This window comes from Leuciscus leuciscus (assembly GCF_965113295.1).
Source record: "Leuciscus leuciscus genome assembly, chromosome: 5".
NCBI classification, from domain to species: domain Eukaryota; kingdom Metazoa; phylum Chordata; class Actinopteri; order Cypriniformes; family Leuciscidae; genus Leuciscus; species Leuciscus leuciscus.
This window is the reverse complement of record NC_138729.1, coordinates 42,679,960-42,701,930: the sequence shown is the minus strand read 5'-3', so window position 1 is coordinate 42,701,930 and position 21,971 is coordinate 42,679,960. Positions and strand designations below refer to the sequence as shown.

At 36.7% G+C, this 21,971-nt stretch overlaps 1 protein-coding gene across 1 annotated transcript; it reads right to left on the bottom strand.

The window, feature by feature from the left end:
- LOC309499161 (uncharacterized protein) lies at positions 1 to 21,707 on the bottom strand. Its single transcript, XM_082170299.1, has 7 exons — positions 21,417 to 21,707; positions 9,133 to 10,007; positions 7,261 to 7,312; positions 6,839 to 6,974; positions 5,663 to 5,799; positions 2,573 to 2,812; positions 1 to 1,854 (listed from the first exon to the last, which is right to left on the bottom strand). The coding sequence occupies exons 1-7, from the start codon at positions 21,495 to 21,497 to the stop codon at positions 1,306 to 1,308; spliced, it is 2,070 nt and encodes a 689-aa protein (XP_082026425.1). The 5' UTR covers positions 21,498 to 21,707; the 3' UTR covers positions 1 to 1,305.
- Between the last annotated feature and the right edge of the window lie 264 nt (positions 21,708 to 21,971).

Sequence of the window (21,971 nt, the reverse complement as noted above, 5' to 3'; positions counted from 1 at the left end):
TTTGCATTTGCTGAAAGGGAAATGTATTCCACAGCAAATATTTACTTGCATGGGTGGGACGTTTTTTTTTCTACCTCAAAGTTTAAACTGGGGCTTTCAAATGGGGAGGAAAAAAACTTTGTTTATCAGTAACTATAGAGAAGCACATATAATAGCACTGTAAGTTCCATAACTGAATTAGCGCTTGCTGTGCCTCATGTTTGTAAAGCCTAGAAATAAAACCTTGTCTAATTTACTGCACTAATAATAAAAGACTACATTCAATTATATGACTCTCCTTTCTATGCATATTCTGAAATGATTGTACAGAAGCCACACAACTTCACTATACAATGTTTATTTGCATTAAATGTTAGTTACTGCATTTTAAATGTCTGTACAGTGATCAATTCCCTTTATAATCCATCAAAATCAGTACAATTGACAATATTACTGCATTCAGGAAAACACCATATAACGAAAACAGTTGCATTATATATGAAATTGTTATAAAAATATGATTGTATACACAAAATTTCAGTTATTGCATCAGTGCATATTTAGCAGCATAGATGATTGCCAAAAGGCACATAGTAAGTGAAAAAGGAGGTGAAAAAAAGAGAACAATTGAAATTATTTGTAGAACAGTTTTTAACATGAAATTAATTATGCAGTGCTTGTGTCCCTTGAGAATTTCGAATATATGCTATTTCAAATGCTTTACTTACACACAGATTCTTTTTTTCTTTTTTTTTTAACAGAACAATACGTGTATTGGACCCATGGTGAATAAAAAAAAGTTGAAGTCGAGAGAGATGCAAAGCAGCTTTCTACTAGATCTGCTAATTGGTCTTCTACGTGTTGCAAAGGGATTAGGAACAAGCCTTATTGTTCATAGAGCAGATATATGGAATTTCATAATGAAAGTAACAATGCACCCAGTCTACAACTCGAACTCTTAGTAGTGAGTGGAATTACGTGATTATTGTTAACAGTTTATCTTATACATACACGAGTACTTTCAAAACAATTGCAGGTTATAAAATATACTGTTAGATGGTTTTATATTTAGCAAATTAACTGTGCTGATACAATAACAAGAAGAACAATAAGTGCTTTCATTTTTCATTCATGCCAATATTCCAAACAAAACCCCTTTAAAATTCCACGGTACATTGTCACACACCAAATATGTGCTGAAGACACCAGGAGCAGCTCATAAGATGTGCGTTTTCAGTCCCGTTTTGATCATCTATTGGCTGAATCGGTCACATGACCATCATACTTAAACTTCGTGGCACTGGCAGACTGTTTCTGAAGTCACAGTTAACAAGAGAGAGCTGAAGGATCCTGCGTCTCCAACGTCCCACCACGACCTCCCCTCCCTAAAGAGGTTGGATGGATGCTGGCGACTTGGGTTTTGGATAGCAGTGGCATCTTTGTGCCTTCAAACATCTGTCCATTCATCCTCAAAGACTTCTCTGGAGGTTCTGCTGACACAAGAGGCTGTCGGTCTTCCTCTTCCGAGATTGCAAACACAGGTACAGTGACGTGATCGTCCTCCACGCTTGATACTTCAGCTTGGTCCTGCTGCTGGCTGGTGTCGGAGAGCGTGTTTGAGGTTGTAATTCCATTGGCTTGTGGTTTGGAGGACTCGGACGTGCCAGAGAGCAGGCCAAAGCATGGAGTGTTGAAACGGGTGCGTCGCAGGTTGCTGGTGGAGTTGAGCCGTCGCTGGCGCTGGGCAGGTTGAGTCAGGGGGTACGAGGCATTGCTCGTGAAGGAGTCGGAGTGGCAGCTGTTGGCATGACTGTGAAGAGGGGCATCAGAAAGGACCTTTCCTCTTCCAGCATCAGTAGCTGTGCTTGGGAGTCCCTGAGTGCACATTGTCACAGTAAATAAAAAAATAAAAACTTGAATTCAATTTTCTATATCTATTCTAAAAATACAACAACACTATTTTCTTTCCTGTGTTGATATTTCTTATTGAAACAGGATGTTTCAAGTAATGAGAAACATTGATGGGCTCTTCAAACTAATTCAATTATTTTTTAATGTGTCATTCATTTGAATCCTTCACATCATGTGCATGCCTGTTTGTGATGACAACTTTAATAATACTGGGATGTTACAGTTCTCAAAATACAAAATAATGTACTTTGTGTTGCAAACACTGAAGACTGGAGTAATGGCTTCTGAAAATTCAGCTTTGACTTCACAGAAATAAATTATATTTCAAAATACATTCAAATAGACAAAAAGTTGTTTTAAATTGTATTTCACACAGTCTAATAATATGATCAATATTGATGAACATTAGAGACTTCTTAGTATACCTTACAGCATGAAAGAAAAACACTGACATCGAAAGCAATTGATTTTTTTGCCACCACCCATGCTTACTTACACACTTGAATGAAACAAAAAGTGATAAAGAAAAACATTATGATGAATGTTCTTCATCGTGCGCATTTATGGGTCCGAATGATAGGTTGTCAATTTTACAAATTGTACAAATTTGTAAAAATGTCACTAATGAAATTTGAATCATATTTCTTATGTGATTAAAAAGGGCTTATGTGTCATTACTCACACTGTCCACCAGCTTGGTGAAAGGGCTGTTTGCGTTCCAGCTGCACCATTTCTTATGGAGTTGAGGAAGAGGAGGAAGGAGATCCTGGAAGGTTCGGACACTCCACGCTCGTGGTCGTGTGCTGTTTGTCGATCCGGTTTGGCTGCTCTTTATCACAGCAGGCAGTGCTGGATCTGGAGTCGACCAGTCGAAGGGGCGGCTGGGACCAGTGTCACTGTGTCTCAGGAAACGCTCTCGTTGCTACAAAAGAGAGAACAAATTTAGGAGATTTTAAAACTGGCGAACACTATAAACCCCTCTATGTTGTAATACATACTTGATATGGTAGCACTACTAATTCTATAGATTACTACTTGTCAGGCACTTTAAATGCAAAAAGATAAGTACAAATGGTCAGAATCACATTATCTTGGAAATATTATGCATTTGTATTGTTCACTTGTGTAATGATAGTTTTACCCTGTAGTGGATGTTCACTACGCAGAATAAACAATAATATTTATTTATTATATTTTATTGCATGGCTCTGTGGAATACTTCATTCTGATTGGTCATGTATGCCGTATGTTGTTCCCCGAACAACCGGTAAAAACTGATAACACAGGCCCATCCGGGTAACTGAAGTCGGCGCTTTAAGCTTGCTAGGAATGTTTTATCCTTGTGGAAGTTTTGCGTTTGGTGAGCTAATAAAATATTAAAACTCAAATCAATATTTTTTGAACAGTTATGTCATCCGGTATCGCGGACTTGCTATCTCGTTTCATTCAAACATTTTGCATGTTTTGATTGTTTTGTACACTGTGATTTTGATATCAAATCAATATCTCTTATCTCCATAATTATTTACGTGGCGAAATACCGTGCATTAAGTGGTATGACTGTACCGTATTAAATGCCCATCTAGTCTGAACCGTGCTAGTGACTGCTCTCTCAACGGAAGCTTTGCATTTAAAGACCTAATAAAATATTTCAACTCAGATCAATATTTCATGTCTAATTATTTACTTTCGTGGCAAGTGGCTCGTGTAATAAGTGGGATAATGTACATCCAGCCTGTTGTTATCACCGAATAAACCCAGACAGGGCGATCAGGACCCTGACGCAAAGGGATATATTGTATTATATTATATTAGAATTTTTTTTTACATTATACATTTTCAAAAGTTTGGGGTCAGTAAGATTTGTTTTAAAGAAATAAATACTTTTATTCAGCAAGGATGGATTAAAGTGAGAGTTTCTATTTTTTTTTTCAATTAAGTATTTACAAAAATACTATGCAGCACAACTGTTTTCACCATTGATAATAAAAAGAAATGTTTCTTGTGACACTGAAGACTGGAGTAAAGATGCTGAAAAGTCAGCTTTACCATCACAGGACTATTATATTATTTATATTATAAAAACACGTGTTAAATGTGTTTACCACTTTCATCAAAAAGGAATTCTCAAAAGTAGTATTATCAAATATTTGAGGAAACGGAAATCCATTAAGATTGTACAACATAATCTATAATACTACTATAATTACCTTGATAATACAATTAAATAGTTTCAGAATGAGTCCAGTGTGTGAACTTTGTAAGCCACTTTCCTGACTAAGTAATTTGGGCTTCATAAATGGTCAAAATCACTGACTCCAAGTTACTTGAAATGAAAGTTTATAATGAATAAACTTTCATTAGTGTAAAGGATCTAATAAATGTGGGACTTTGGCTTCCAGTGCGGTATGAGCCTGCTGAAATCAGTAAATCTATATCCAGAGACCAACTTTTGCCTTAGGAGTTGCTTTAGTAGGATTCAAACGGATTTCTCCCATTCTCTTGAACATTCTCAGACGCCGTGGCAGAGACTGTAATCTAAATGGGGTCCAAGAGACCTCCAAATGTGTCAGTCAGCTGAGTCAGCTGTTAACTGGACATGTGCAGCGTGTGGCTGAGTATCAGAGGGGGTTTTCTCATCAGTGGGAGTTTGACAGTCCTCACACATGATCTCTTGCAGCTCCCCATGTCTAGACGAGTATTATGCAGGGTTTAATCTTGAGCTGTTCTGGCACTGTTCCATAAATTAACCAAGACAATACCAAATTGTCCGGTTGTGGGCAAATGCAAAAAACAAATATGGATAAAGAAACTACAGCGCCAAACAGTTAGCAGGAGCCCAGCCGGACACCACAGAGACGCAGGTTTCTGATTCTTCTCAAACCTCCTTGGATGAACACACAGCTTGGCAAATTTTTCATGCCACATTTCAGAGCCAAAGCAGCATGGACCACACACACACACACACACACACACACAGAGAGAGCTGGAGCTGGGAAATTGGCTACAGACTTATAGCATTCATTAGTCAGAGCTATTAGCGGGCCAGCTCCCCCTGTCCCAGCAGCCTCTAGTGAAGAGCTACTTCTCTGCCCCTCATCCAGCACATCATCACACACCATGAAGCTTGGCCTCCATCAGCGTACTACACTGAATTGTTTTCAGCATGAATAGCTGGTGCAGTGTCATGAAGAACATTTGAAACTACCAAGCAAAAGTAAACAGAGTATCAAACAATTCCAGTACTAAGAAAGCACCATTTAAAAAAATATAAAAGATATCAGAGTGACCTTCAAAAGTATTTGGACACTTTGCATTAGACAACAAACTATTAAAAAAAGTGCCATCTGAAATAAAAATTGTGCAGGTTATTTATTCAACACTAACTTTATTCACTTTTCAGTGGATGTATATAAGGCCATTTTCCCTGAAGTTCACAGTCACAAATTAGGTTCCAAAGGAGAAAGTCTGAAAACCACTCTGCTGTTTACACTTTCTTTTTTGTTCATTGCATTAAGGACAACAAAATTATATGTGTCATCCTCTAGTTACTGCATTACATTTAAAAAGAAAGGAAAATTTAAATAAAGGGAAACAGAAATAAATAAAAATAAGAAGTACATAGACGTACAGACGTAACAAGATGTACACAGATGTATACACATACACGTATCAACCCCAAACTTCTGAACGGTAGTGTATATACAAAATATATCAAAGTTTCTCATCTATTTCTGGATGTAGAAATGTAGAAGAAGAATCAGAAACTCACAGTATGTGGAGAGAAGGGCAGTTGGGCTGAGGTGGGTGCAGAGGCGATGACAAAAACCTCATCTGTGCCCAGCTCTAATTCAGTCAGACCACTGGAGAACAGCTGCAGATCACTCTTCTCTGACACGTCACAAGCTTCTGAGCACCGTGAACATGTGGAATGGCAAATTTATAAAATGACAGTAAATACTTCAGTTTAATGCATATATAAAAAGCTAAATAAATGTTTGCATTTGTCATGGTGCCTAAAAAAAAAAAAAGGAAAACATTTAAGTTCTCTAGCTGGTACGATTGGACCAAATTAAAGAAAGGGGGATTTTCTGATTTAGAGCTTAGCATAAAGCCGATGTAAGTACTGCATATATTCTCGACCTCCCATTAAGATAAAGTGACTTCATACATTTGTGTTTAGGAAATATTCATGGCTCAGAAAAAAAAAAAGTGTTTTTTTTCTTCATAATTTCATTTGAAATGGTTACTGCTGAACTTTCACAAAATCATACTGTGCCACCGTAAAGTCACACCCAGTCATCAACAAATACAGGTTTAACAGCTGGGTCCATACATTTAAGACTGTGAGTAATAGTTCATTTATCATTAATACTAATGATACTTATTGCAATTAAAAATATATTTTTATTGGACAATATATTTTTATTGGACACTAAACAGAATTTTATATGAGTAGTAAATGGGGACACAAATGGCGCAGTCTCCGGAGAAACAGAAAAACCTCACACATAACTTTCATATTATTATTTCACATATGATTTTGCATGAAAAATAATGAAATGCACCTTGTTGTTTCTGCAAGCTACACTCTAATGGAGTTCTCGTAGTCTTGCAGTACTGTTCTTGAATTTCAGTAATTTAGCTTTTTATCTGTTCCCAGAAGAGCCAAATGAATCTTAAATGTATAGGTTCAGATAGGGGACAAATGAACTCAGCAGCTTTACAGAAAGGAACCCAGTGACCCTAAAGTTCGCTTCATCTGTCAACATCAATGAAGAAAACAATACATCGTGGGAGAGAGAGAGAGAGAGAGAGAGAGAGAGAGAGAGAGAGAGAGAGAGAGAGAGAGAGAGAGAGAGAGAGAGAGAGAGATTCATGGACTGAAGGAGTGATATGGAAGGGAAAATAAAATGAGGTAGTAGACGCATAAAGACATACTAAGCACCTGTATGGGACAGACTGCGGTTGAGGGAATGGTTGTTGTTGTCGTTCACTGTACCCAGCTGCTGCTCCAAGTCATTAGGAGAAACCATCTGCAGCTCACTCACATCTGCCGCTGAATTTAGCACTCCTTCTGGAGCCTACAACACAGTACCTCACATTATTTCTAAATGAACAGACAGGGTCCAAAATGAACACTCGCCAAGCACCTAATGTCAGTACAAACTGAAGACTCGCCACCAGAAAGAAAAAGAGGAACGAAATCACTGTGTATACATGTTTTTGTGACAGAAATGCTCATCTAATATTTAAGGAGCAACAATTTACACAATTCAATTGTCACATGTATGTATGTATGTATGTATGTATTATGTATACAGTGTATATATACTATATATACATACACATCTCATATTTTGACTTTACCTCTGAGCTGATGGAAGATGAAGCATTGGCTCCTTTCGCACATAGTTTCGGTCTGGGAAAACAACAATACAAATAACATTATCTCGTTTGTTTTTGAGTGAATGAGTGTTTACTTCTCTCAGCTGAACGACATTCAAATATCTGCTATGAATTCTGGTAGGACACTGAGAACTGTCTGGTATGCTCACAGTAGGAGTTTTGGTAGCAGCAAGTTGCAGGGTGAACCAGAAAATTATGCTTTAAAATCGAATGTAACTGCATGACCTCTGAAGCCTAGAGAGGTCAGGTCATCAGGAAAGAAATTTAATTTATACCCCACAGTGAATAGTTGAAAAAAATAGTTTAATAAGTCCCACCTGTTCATTATTAAAATAAAATATCATTCTACAATAAAATAAATAATTAAATTAATTAAATAAAAGTTCATTATACTAAAATGATACTTGTATACTTTATACTGTATGCTTGTATACTTTATACTTGTGCATTTACACTGAGATATATTGGATTACAATATACCTGTAGGCAATTGTAGGATATATCTATTCCTTATAAACCCTTTGTTATGATCAACCAATGGATTGTGGGATGTCAATAGATTTTGGTGTTACCTTTCATTACACGGTCAGTGTGAAGTTCATAAAAGGCAAATCCCACTAAATGGCAAATGTGCTTCAAGTCTCCAAACAAACAAGGTGTATTAAAACATCACAAAACAGTTGTGTATTGTTAAAAGCCAAACATGTGTTGGAAAGAATAAATTCTGTAAACAAACATGCAAACAAATAGCCTAGATTATGTTTGTAACAGTAACATTTTGAAATGGCCCTGTTTATACCGGTTATTAAAATATGTCTTCAATGTGATTGGATCACCCAAGAAAGATGTATGTTAATACCAGGTGTAAACAGCATTTGAAAAAATCAGCACATATAAATCGCTTCATTCATGTTTCATAAATCAGTTCTGTGGGTGTCAAAAGTCACGCTGTTATTCCCACTGGGACCAACAAAGAATGAATCTTACCTTATGGATTCTTTGAAACATCATGCTTTGTGATTTAACAAACAATTGAATCATCTTTGTATAGACAACTGGTCTCTTTTTTTCTCTATTCTACCATTTCTCTCGGCTTCTTATATTTCTTCCGCTTCCTTTCCTCTCTATTGTGTGACTGCACCTCGCTTTTGTGCATTTAGTTTAATGCCAGGTGCGGCACCATGAATATGCTCAGGTATGAATAGTGTTTTAACATCAAAGTGTTTCCGAAAAAGAAGAAGAAAGACTTGATTTAAGCTGATTTAACAATGGTGAAAAATACTTCCAGCTGTGTCAACACCAACTCATCTGACTTAAGTTGTCACGGACATGGTACAGTGTATGCGACATATGGCTAATTCTAAAGTGAACGAATGAACAAAATAATTGTGATGCAAACAGCTAGTTTGTAATGGACTGAGAAGGAGGATGTGTTAGAATACAAATGTTGAATACGAAGACTTAAATGTCAGAATGACATTTATATTATATGATAAATGTCACATTATTATAATTTCACAATCCACAGTGAAAACAGTAATATTTTTTAAATGTTATTACAATTTAAAATAACTGTTTTTATTTTAATATTATATTCATTTATATTTTGAATTTTCTTCAGTGTCACGTGATCTTTCAGAATTCAGTTTAATATGCTGATTTGCTCCTATATAAAATACATTTGTTATTATTATCAATGTTGAAAGCAGTTGGTTAATATGACATTTTTTTTTCTGGATTCTAAAGTTTAAAAAAACAGAAATAGAAATAATTGGAAAGATTACAAAATGTCTTTGTATCACTGATCAATGTAATGCATCCCTGCTTCCTTACCTGAAAATCACACAGAGGATGCCAGCAAGGGCCACAGCAAACGCGACTGTTCCACTCACTGCACCAAGAAGTGCACCAGTTTTGCTGTCCGAGGACAATACCGATCTCTGATGTTTGGTTGTGAATGCTTCTGTTTGATTCTGGTAATGGAAGAGGAGAGCAAAACCACGGCCCCAGTGGGTAGTGGTTATCAACTCCATGATGACCTCCACCATGTCATCGTCAGACCCAAACACCAACTGGCTGCTAGAAGGGCGTCTAGAGCCGCAGAATCGGGTGGAGAAGGTGATGAGATCAGATATGTAGAGGACATCATGGGGACAGGCATCAATCAAAGGTGGCTGGGTGTCAGGGCTCACAGCTTCATCTGTTTCTGTGGCTGTACGTGGACTTGTGGAGATCCAGTCACTGACTGCTCTTGATGCCTGAGGTGAAATATAATTTCTGTCTTCAACTGGCTGCTCTCCGGATAATGGAAGCGATGGTTGTGGAGGCGAGGGGGAATTGGACAGCATTTTGGCAGAATTGGAAACTTTGGTCATCTCCATTTTGGTGGACTGCTCTTGGATAACCACTTGCTTGACCTCCTCTTTATGTGTGGACTGGGGTTCTTTTGGACTCCCAAGGCTTTTTGATACCAGCGCGCTGCCATCATTCGGTACCTCGTCCACAACAGTGGAGGTGTATCTTGCAGGACTGTTATGGCTCTCAAAGACATCAAAATCAAACATCTCCATGATTAGCTGGTGACCAACAGGCACAAAGAACTGCCACACACAGTGAGTTCCAGATGAATAGTTATATGGAAAGCCAGGTGACAGAATGAGGCCCTGCACATCCACAACATCCACCTTGGCTCCACAATCAAAGTAAACCTAAAGACCAAAGACAAAAAGCATCAGATGCATTTCTACTGTCACAGCCTGGAACCAAACAGCATTGATACAAAATACACTGATGGCCTGCTTATGACCTTTGACCAAATTCAACTAAAATATAACATTCCAAACCAGGCTTACTTTCAATACATACAGTTAAGAGAAGTAAAAAGAAAAGCAGTTGGTTCAAGGAATATAAAACTATGGTTCCCCTCTTTACCAAGCCTTTTCACTTTTAAAACCAAAGAAACTTTTGTCACAAATATATGTTATTAATAACTACAGACAAATAAATAGCAATTTCTACTCAAAAATGTACTACTTGCATGGGTACAGAGAATGTTAACTGGCAACACATCTGCAATAAAACATACATACATACATACATACATATATATATATATATATATTCTTTATATCGATATATCGCCCAGCCCTAATCTCAACATAACTTTCTCTTTTTTTAAATCCGAGCACAGATATTGACTCGTATTACTCGTTTAATACTCATACTCGACAAAAGTGCTTTATCCGTACCGGATACTCGTTTCAGCCGAGTATCCGGCTCAACTCTAATACATATATATATATATATATATATATATATATATACATATACATATACACACACACACCCTGGACCACAAAACCAGTCACATGGGTAAATTTTTTGAAATTGAGATTTATACACCATCTGAAAATTGAATATATAAGCTTTCTATTGATGTATGGTTTGTTAGGATGACAATATTTGGTCGAGATACAACTATTTGAAAAACTGGAATCTGAGGGTGCAAAACAATTGAAACATTGAGAAAATCGCCTTTAAAGTTGTCCATTTATGTTTGTGATTGTGCTGCATTCACTCACAAAAAGAAATGTTTTCTATATTTACAGTAGGAAATTTACTAAATATATTCATGGAACATGATCTTTACTTAATAACCGAACGATTTTTAGCATAAAAGAAAAATCGATAATTTTGACCCGTACAATGTATTGTTGGCTATTGCCGTGCTACTTGTGACCGGTTTTGTGATCCAGGATCACATATACATATACATATACAGGTAAAATTCAACTGATCCAATACAAACTGCTACATAGAACGCATATTACAACGCACAAACTTTACCAAATGGGATATTGTTTAGACAACAACAAATGTACACACTGTCCAACTTATATTGATAATCATTTCCATGCCTTTTGGGACTGCTGATACATTCAACACTTTTGGTTGGAGGTCGTGGACAGGCTATCAGAGATTCTTGGGCTCAGTATCCCAGCGTGTCTGGAAATAGCGCTACTTGGTGCAGTAATGGTCCACTGAAGGCAAGTTTGTAGAGAAGCCAAGAGCAGTTTATTTACAGAACGTGATCAAACATAAAACAAAGGCATGACATGGCATGAACAAAACATAAACATGACAGGACCTTACCCACAGGTTACAGTGAAACAATACTTGACCAAGACACATGGCAAACATGAGGGCTAAAATACACAAGGACTAGACAAGGGACATCTGTGAACAATTAAACAATGAACCAATGACAACATGACACATCAGACAAGGGAACACATGGCAGGATCACAGGGAATCACATTTACATTTACATTTACATTTATTCATTTAGCTGACGCTTTTATCCAAAGCGACTTACAATTGCTATATATGTCAGAGGTCGCACGCCTCTGGAGCAACTAAGTGTCTTGCTCAGGGACACATTGGTGTCTCACAGTGGATTCGAACCCGGGTCTCTCACACTAAAGGCATGTGTCTTATCCATTGCGCCACCACCACATGACAAAGACATGAAACATGGCTGACATTAGGGTTGGGCCGATAAACAATGCCATCATCCATCGCAATGGCTGACAGACCAGACTTTATAGTTACTTACACTGTGTATCTGATATGAATACGTCGGCAAATATATTTTGAATGGATTGTTATTGCTGCTTCCATAGACACCATTGTGTATTTTACAAACTATAAATGTATTGTTTTGCTATAAATTATATGTATTTAAATGTCTGAAACCTAAATAAACATTATGTGGTTAAAATGGCCAAGGCAGAGCCAGCAATGCAGGAAGCCAGAGCGGAGCCTGCTGTTCAGGGGGCCAGGGCGGATCCAACAGTTCAGGGGGCCAGGGAGGCATGGCCTCCGTGGCTTTAATCAGGTACCTACTGCCTATGTGAAGAGGCTCAGGTTTGGCAGGCAGGAACCAATGACAACATGACAAATCAGACAAGGGAACACATGGCAGGATCACATGACTAACAGGGAATCGCATGACAAAGACATGAAACATGACTGACATGAAACAAAACCAAAACAAGACGTGACACTTGGAGATTTATCTACACTAACGATCTAAACATCAAGAACAGTTTATACTCATTGCACTAACTACAGCTAAAAAAAAAACAATCTTAACTGGAAAGACAGAACAAAGCTATCAATAAACCTTTGGCTCAATCTCCTAATAACACAATGCAATATGGAAAAACTTACAGCATCTGTAAATTCTAAACTTGATATCTTCAACTGGGTCTGGTCTACATTCCTTCACTACATAGATGCCTGATTCCTCATTGCATTCCAATACTATACTGTTATAACTATACATACAATAAAATTGAAACATGTCGGTTTTCCTTTAAAAGCAGTTAGTAACAGTGTAACCATGTAGTTTATCCTAATGTCCTTTCTATGTAAATGTATATATGTGTATATTTGCATATTTGTATGTGTGCATGTTTGTTTGTCCTCTTTTACCTTTCTTTTTTCTTATGCTTATCTAGTGTACTTTTAACCTTTTGTTGTTAACTCGTATAAAAAAAAAACCAACAACAAAAAAAACCAATTACGATTAAGAACAGGACCACAAGATTATGTTTGTGATTTTGCTCAGATGTTAAAGGTGATATAATTGTTTTCGATGATATAATGTTTTCTCGTATCTAACTCGAAGTTATACATACTTCATTTTTGGAGCAATTCTTGATTTTTTTATTTTTATTTTTTTCAAACTTCCCGTTTCAACAAGAAATATGTTCTTGAGTTTAGTGAGAACACTGCTTTTCAACCAGGGCCTATATGAGGCCTCAGACTTTCAAGGTGGCTTAAGATGACTTAAAAGTATTTAAAGTAAGACAAATAAGCAAAAGTAAAAAAAAATTTAAAAATTTTTTTTTTAAATGTACCCCCTCAACAACATGTTGTTTCCTTTAAAGAACCTGGGTTTCCTAGAGTCTTGGAAAACTTGGATATACAGTGCTGTATGAAGTAGCCTAATTTGAAAAGCATGATTAGTAGAGCTAGAAAAGTCATGTCAAATAATAAAGTGTTAAAGGCCCGTGAGCATTTTTATAATGAATATAGATTTTACAAGTTATGCCAAGCAAGGTGTAAAACATTTTATTAGGTAGAAATTGAGGTAGAAATATAAAAGTCCTTATCCAGTAAATCATGAACAACTGGAAGAGTCATGTAAATTGATTACTGTAGTTACTTTTTTTAATTTATAGAAAGTAGGAGTGTTCATAGATTCATAGGGCCCTTGAAGTCAAAAAGGTTGGGAAGCACATGTCTACGCATTAAGATCTGTCGTATGCGTCTAGATCGTGTGTCACAGTGAAAGAATATGACATTAAGAGAATAATCATCATATTGTACAAATTAGACATTCTTGCACATTAACAAATAGTACAATTTTCCTTGCAGGACACTATCTGCAATGCTTTTCATGTGGAAGTCAAAGAGTTGCATGCGTTGACTTTATAGCAGCACATTTAACGATAACTTTGCATGGAAGAAAAAGAAAGATATAACAAAATGGAAATTTCTGCACCACTTGAATTTAGATTAAGATAAACATGTTCAACATGTTATGATACACTTAATAACAGTGGAGATCAGCAGACTGTTCAAGATAATGCTTCCCAGAACCTGCACTCCAGGGGTTAACGCTACGGTCCTAAAACATCTTAATAGGCCAGTGGTAGTTCTAGCATCAAAAGTTCAATAGGATGGCACAAGTTCAACAAACTAACGGGAAAGTCTTTGGCACTCCTCAGGTTCGTTTGATGCAACATTAAACATTGGTAAACAATTTTGGCAGCCGTCGTTGGTCTGACGGTTAGTCGTTAGATGCTATAAAACTACATAAAGCATTGCCCTATTTTGATCGTTTCAGTGCAATAACAACAGACAGCTGCAAAAGAAACCCACTGAGAAACAAAACTAAATGTTCTGTTCAGAAAATTAGCTTCGGTCTGCCTCTCCCAAACCTGAACTATTCAACCCTTCCTCCTTCATCGGGTATCAAAGCTGGATATGCTGGCTGCTTTGCTAACCCCAGGGAGGTATTCCTTCAGACATGCTGTTCGTAATATCTCACAGGTGTGCAGGATGAGGGGACCTCGGTATAATTAAAGGCAGATGGGGATCAGGGCTAGACCACTCCAAACCAGACCTTGGCAGGGGCCTGTTTGTTTATTGGGCTTCCTGTTGGCACTGGTTCTGGACTGTGGGATGGAATAAAAGAACTGCAAGACCTCAACAACGCCAGACAGGTAACAAGCCTAGCCCCAAGTGACGGCATTATCCTGGACAAAAAGTGAAATTAAAGTCGAGATGAAAAAAAAAGAGCCGGTTTACCTTCTAAAGACACATTCTTAGTTTTATTGTGCTTAATATAATTAGTCAACAAGAAATTATTGTCTCCATAATCTTTCATCAAAATGTTAAAACATGCACTGCCCCTCTGAAACTACTTTCCTTTTCGGCTGATCACCAGGCAAAGGAAACATTTTTTATCAAGTAGCCAAATATGACCCATTTAGACATTGTTTTATACTGCTGTTGATTTTTAAAATCTTGTCTAAAATCTATGCAGCATTTAAATGTCAGTTGATATAATAAAGGTTGTAATAATTTAACAAAAAAGGATAGTTTTAAAAGACAATTGAGAAAATATGACCTTTTTGGGATGCTCTTGAGGGCATCCACATTGTACTAATCATTTAATCATTTTCATCCTCGCCTCCATTGATCGGTATAGTGTATAAACAAACAAAGCAGGCTGAGGAAACATTAGCATTTACTTCAAGATTTGCTTTAAGACACAACATTTTTAATCAGGCAATGGATTTGAGACCCCACCCAGCCCCAAAAACATATCTTGTTGGACAAAGCAGAATCAGTGAAAAGGTCATCTTAAATAGACAAGGCCACAGTAAACAACCTCAGCTTAACAAGGTCAAAGTCGTTTTCGCATTCATAATCCCTTGTTTTCTTCTACTTCTACCCTTGATTCTCAGCCCATGCGTTTCTCCATTCAGGCTGTTTAAAAGAGATCAGTTGGTCAAAGCCTCATGCTGTCCAGAGTTTACCTCAGGTTCATGTGTTACTACACTAATAATTGCATGCCTGACATTTGAGCCGGTCAAATGCCACTCGCTGCTGGGATGTAAAGTAAGCCGATTTCAGGTTAGCACAACAGTAAAGCTGAGTAATGAACATGAATATGAGAGACAGAGAACAAACTAAACTGGAACAAGAGGTGAAAAAAGGTTCAAGACAAGCATGTAGGGTTATACCAAACAGAAATTGAGGAAATGCAATTGGTTAAGGTCTACGTTTCACTGAAGTGTGCTGAAGAGGTTTGTGATTCAACCAAACCACCCAGCTGCCCTTAGAAAACCACTTGGTTCAACAAGTCCAACATGATCGTGTCTAATTCCGAAAGACAACAAAAAAGAAAACTTTGGCAGTGATTTGCGAGATTTTTGTAAGTACCTCCCTCTCTATTCGAACAAATAGAATTGGGTCATTACCGTGGCTCCACCATAATACTGGACTATCTGCTGGTTAGGGCAGTGTACCATGCATGGTAGACTTCACATGAATGGCGTCCAAAGTACCACAGTGTGGAATAGGAAATAGGACATTCTTATAATGCCAAACATCCCAGCTCTGTTACATCATTCATCATCCCGCACCGGCATGGCGTAATTAGTTTAGTTGTCTTTTCTCACACAGGGGACATTGGAAGGCTTTGCTGTTTGGTTAGATAGCCTTTTAATGAAACGAGGGTTTTTACATAAGGTCCCGCTGGTTATTGTGCCCCAGTTGTGCCACATTAAAAGTAAAAGCAACTATTATTTTAACAATCCATTGCAATTTCAAACTGCACATCATGATCTAGGTAAGAAAAATATGAAACACAAAGGTAACAATGGAAATAGAAAATGGCATGGAACCAGTCCAAAAGAAAATAGGGCACCATGAACCCTGAAGCCATGATTGTAGAAACACTATAAACAGGAAGGTATAAAATAATACTAGGTGATATGAACAATTCTTCCCATTTAGCCTTCGCACAAGTCCGGAAATGACAATATATGATAGCCATGGAGCTTTCCCATATATTCTAAATGCAGACACAGATGTCAATGCAATGAAGTAATCACAATTTACAACAGTAATGCAAAACAGTGCAACGTCTCTTATGCTCAACAAAGATGCATTTATTTGATCAAAAAATACAGTAAAAATTGAGATTTTGTGAAATATTATTACAATTTAAAATAACTGTTTTCTATTTGAATACATTTTAAAGTGTAATTTATTCTTGTGATGACAAAGCTGAATTTTTAACAGCCATTACTCCAGTTTTCAATGTCACATGATCCTTCAGAAATCATTCTAGTATGCTGATTTGGTGCTTTAAGAAACATTTCTTACTATTATTATCAATGTTGAAAACAATTGTGTTTCTATATATTTTAGTGGAAACTTTGATACATTGTTTTTTTCTGAATTCTTTGATGAATAGAAAGTCCAAAAGAACAGCATTTCTTTGAAATAGAAATATTTCAAAGTGTATGTACTGTCACATTTGATCAATTTAATGCATCTTTGTTAAATAAAAGTATTTATTTCTTTAAAAAAAAAAATCTTACCCCAAACTTTTGAACAGTAGTGTATATGTATTTATTATTATCCTACTATTTAACCGTTTTCTGTGTAATTTTATTCCATTTGAATTAGAGAATCTGTTCCTCCTGTAAACTGCTAATGCAACAGCAACTCTTGAACTGAAAAACAAGCCCTCTACACTTTTAACACCAACAAACTGTAGCTGACTCAATGAATGAGTGTGAGTAAAACAGTGCCAGATAAACTCACAGCTGTCGTAGGGAACAGCAGATTTTGCAGTAAAAGCTGCAATGTGAAAAACACCACGCTGGAGCTTCCTCTTGTATTTGATAGGTTACACACACATCTGCCCCTTCATTCCCCCGCACAGTAAACATGTCAGTTCATAACCTCCGTTCTTATTGTTGTTTTTACAATAATTCATTCTCTGCTTGTCTCACCAACATTATTTGTACTTAAAGGCTTTGAAGAGAAAAATGTGACTCGATATGAAACGTGAGAAGTCAGCTGGTGAACTGAAAGTTTATATCTAGTTCTTTTCCTGGTCTCTTTTGTACTGAAGACTGTTTTCACAACAGAAGTTTCAGAGATAATATGAGCTGACATTATGACTACTGAAATTGTGCGAGCAGAGGGCTTAAGTAAGCCCCTTTTGCCCCCCACACACACTCAAATGCGCAAACACCCCTGTGAGTCCCCCATAAACATGCTATGGGCCCCTGTAAGGGGGCTGGGAGAGGAGCACAGCTATTTATTGGTTGTGTAAAGTGAGACTGTTCCAGGCACTATCGAGCCCAGAGAGCCCGTGATGATGTGTTACAACCGGTTACATCAGTCATAGCCTGCCACTGGACACTGAGGCCAGCAGGACAGGAAGATGACAATATTACACAATAATATTTTGATGAAAACAACAGTGGTAGCTGCTGCACATCACTTTACACTGCACACAGGAACAGATTTTTATTAAACACAAAGAACATCATTAAGTAATAAAGTAATTGAAACCAACACTAATAGTCAATAAAATGAATCCTCGAAAACGATATGAAAAGTTAACAATAGTTCACTAAAAGCAAATGGAACCTGCAACCTGTGAAACTGTAATGTACTCAGTGCTCAATATTTATACTTTACATTTTATACTGCATTTATACTTGATGTTTATACTTTGCTAAAAAATTTATGTACGCAACATAAATACCTTCAAGAAAATAAATAAATAACCTAGAATAAAAAATAAATATTTAAATTTAAATAAATTAAATGGAAATCATGCAATATTATTTTGATAAAAAAATGATCTTGAATTATTTTTAATTTGAAAATGTAATTCATTAATTTAAATGTTTTGTTTTTTTAATGATTTATTCTAGGTAATTTTGTTTTGTTTTCTTCTGGAAGATACAAATGTATACTCATTAATTATATATTTGTAGTTTATTGCTTAAATATTAAAAGCCTAAATATACATTTTCCAGAATTTTCCAGTTCACTAATTTTGCAATTAAAATAGTTTGCATGCATTATAATTATAACATTTATTTTAAAATAGTTTGAAATATTTAAATACGGAGTACATCATTTTAGGACACTGGTGTGGCATTTCATGCCAATTGCACAAATGTGCCAAAGGAAAAAGAAAGAAAAAAAACTATTTTCCCAGAGCAACCCTGAACATGTTTATCATAGTTGTTTGCTCCCAGGCCATAGATGTCACTGGAATAATTCTACTAGCCAATCTCATCTCCACAAATCACTTCCAAATTCACACAGAATGTAGTCTGCTGGCCAGGAAATGCACATTAGTGGTTCACTCCCATTAAAACTATTATGAGTGGCTTTCTCCATTCTCAGGGCATTATGGTGTAGTGAGTTTGAATAATTGAAATTGAGAAATCACTCTGAACTGCAAGTGCTTTGCATAGATATGTGAACAAAAAAACATGCATATATGCAAGAATTTCCAACCTACACTGTGTTAACCACACTAACTCAAGAATGAGAGAAATTCATTGTCCAAAATCCTGATGACTACTAGAGCTAGCCAGACCTGCACTAACACTCTCTGTCATTGCTGACAAGTATCTTAACCTACAATATATCGTAGATGACATAATATAATGGAGATTTTTAAATATATATAATCTTCATCTAAATGTGGGGGTCATGCAGCAAATTCCAAACTTGATTTGCACAGTTCTGAAAATCAAGTTAATTTAAGAGGACAAAGGAAGCATTTAGAGGGGCCAGATAATTGTGCTGAGGTACACACACTCTGTAACTGAAGCGATGCACATCAACAATGCAATAAAGCCTTTGTAAACCGCTCAGGATTCTCAGAATTCAGAATTCACAGAGGAAGAGATTCATGACTGAATGTGACAGGTTGTCACCTCAGAAATAACCCTTGTCCTTATGTGGCACAGTCGAGATGATGCCCTTTCCCACCAAAAAAAGATAAGAAAAAAAGGAATAAACTGTAGCCTATTCATCCGACCTTTAAAGGGATAATTCTGACATTTCTGATAAATGATAATTCTGACATAATTTACTCACTCTTATGTCTAAACCTAAATTACTCTCTTTTTTCTGTGGACATTTGTAATAAACAAGAATGTTGACTTCTTGACATTGACTTTTATTATATGGACAAAAAAAAAAAAAAACACTGAGGGAATATAATGTTATGTTGTTTGCCACAGAAGAAATAAATGCTTAAAAGATTTTTTTAATTTAGACAGTGTTTGGGGGCCTGAAAACGGGTTTCAAAGTGCAAGTTTGTCAAGAAAATTGTGACGTCATACGCATGCATATTACGCCTATAATCTATAGGCGCGTAGTGCTTCTTTACAACGTGACATCGCCAACTACTGGCCTGGCAGCAGAATACAGCGTTTTTAGTTGTTTTCGTGGATCTGTGAACGCGGATTGTTTTGACGTTGTTGTTGTCTATGCTAAAAAAACACACAAAGGGAAAACTTTTCCGTTTTAGTACATCTTTATCGTGTAAACGTATCCTAAATAAGGGGAAATTACTCAGTGCACGTTTAAAAACAAATTAAGATTCAAATAGATGGGGTCTATCTCTGTTTATCTCACTCTGCACTACAATAATTAATATACCATATCCATGCCTGGGAAGGGAATAAGTATTGGTGAAAGACAGCATGTGGAATTGACCACAAAGCAATGTGTTTAATTGCATGAGTGGAGCATGTTTCCCACAGGAATCTGGTAATCACCTCAAAAACACACTAAGCTTCTCCTCAACACATATTTCCCAAACTCTTGATTTCCTAACATTGAGAGGCTACATAAACAGTGTACAGCCTCTGTGATGAAAGTTGATAGAGAATACAAAGGAGCTGTAGTGAAGGGAATGTGAATGGCACAATATCAAAGGTCCAGCCATTCAGTTCTGATCTATGGCTGTACATATAGCCAGGTCTAAGAACCTGCAGTCAAGTATAAACTGCTAGTGACTGCAAGTGCTGTGACACAACTCAATTCTATTCTAAACAAAATTGTTATTTTGTGACAGTGAGATGATGCAACTATAGCCAGCTATGTATTATGCAGACAGATTCCCAAAATGATACAATTTGCTAAGTAAAAAGTTGCATTCATTTTAGCAAAATGTTTATACAATTTTCTACAAACATTTTGATAAAATGACAAAAAAAAAACGTGCATGTTGATCACACAATACTGATTTTGATTTGACAAGCAAAAGGTATTAAAATAATAGCCTAATAATATTTTAAAGTAAAATTGATTCACGAATAATAATAATATTAATAATAATAATAATCATAAAAATAGTATTCAGATTTACTTATGCCAACAAGAATTTGAGCCTTGTATTGTTGTTGTTTTTTTGCAATCTCTGTACAGTTACACCACCTATATATATATATTTATTTTTTGTTGTTGTTGTTACTTTAAGCCCCACAATAAAGTAAAGAACTGACAACAGTTTGATCATAGATCGAATTATGTCATTTTAATGTATTTTTGATAACTTAATATAGGCTACCTGTACCAAAAAAAAAAAAAAAAAAAAAAAAAAACACTTTAATAATATAATTTTCCTTTCTTTTCCCCTTCATTTATTTATGTATTATTTGAGCTCACGGAACCATCTGATGCGGAACCGCTGGCCCGTGCTGAACTGACCCCGCTCAGCCCAACTCTCTGCCAGAACCGACCCGGACCACACAACAAGCTGCTCCACATTTCATCACAACACCTTCCCCAAACTTCCGAATTAAATAGGTCTATCTTTCAAACCAAGGGACCTGCTATTTTGAAGTTGTTTTAACTGCTACATATACTCCATATAGTGTACTATAGTGCAAACTAGAATCATTGCTGTAAACATTTTGACAAGCCGAAACAAACCGCAGACAAACAAAAGGGAAAGTAGGCTACTGCCACACACTTGTACTCACTTTTTGCGTAAAGCATCCAGTCACCCACAGAAGGCAGACTGTCATGTACACCCCCGTCCTTGTCAATCCGCGAAGCCCCATTTTAGTCAGTTCAGCTCGGCCAGAGACACACACAGGACTCGTCCTCTTACTCTCTCCATTCACCTGAGGGAACGCGCCTTCATAAAGCGTGGACACGCACGCAGCTACAGCGGAGGTCTGGCGGTGCGCGTTCACGACTACTGCACAGATCAAATAGACATCAGCGGGGAGAGTGAGAGAGAGAGAATGGGAACACTTATTACCATTGCACACTGCTTTAGGGAGTGGAATTACCTTTAATCTACGTCCTAAAATGCAAGAGATTTTGTTTTAATTTAGGCTACTTTATTTATGTGCGGCCAGCTCGACTTAGCAGTCAATGGCTCTTTGCATATTTGTTTAAACTTATAGCAAATCTTCCCTTTTATCTATCTATCTATCTATCTATCTATCTATCTATCTATCTATCTATCTATCTATCTATCTATCTATCTATCTATCTATCTATCTATCTATCTATCTATCTATCTATCT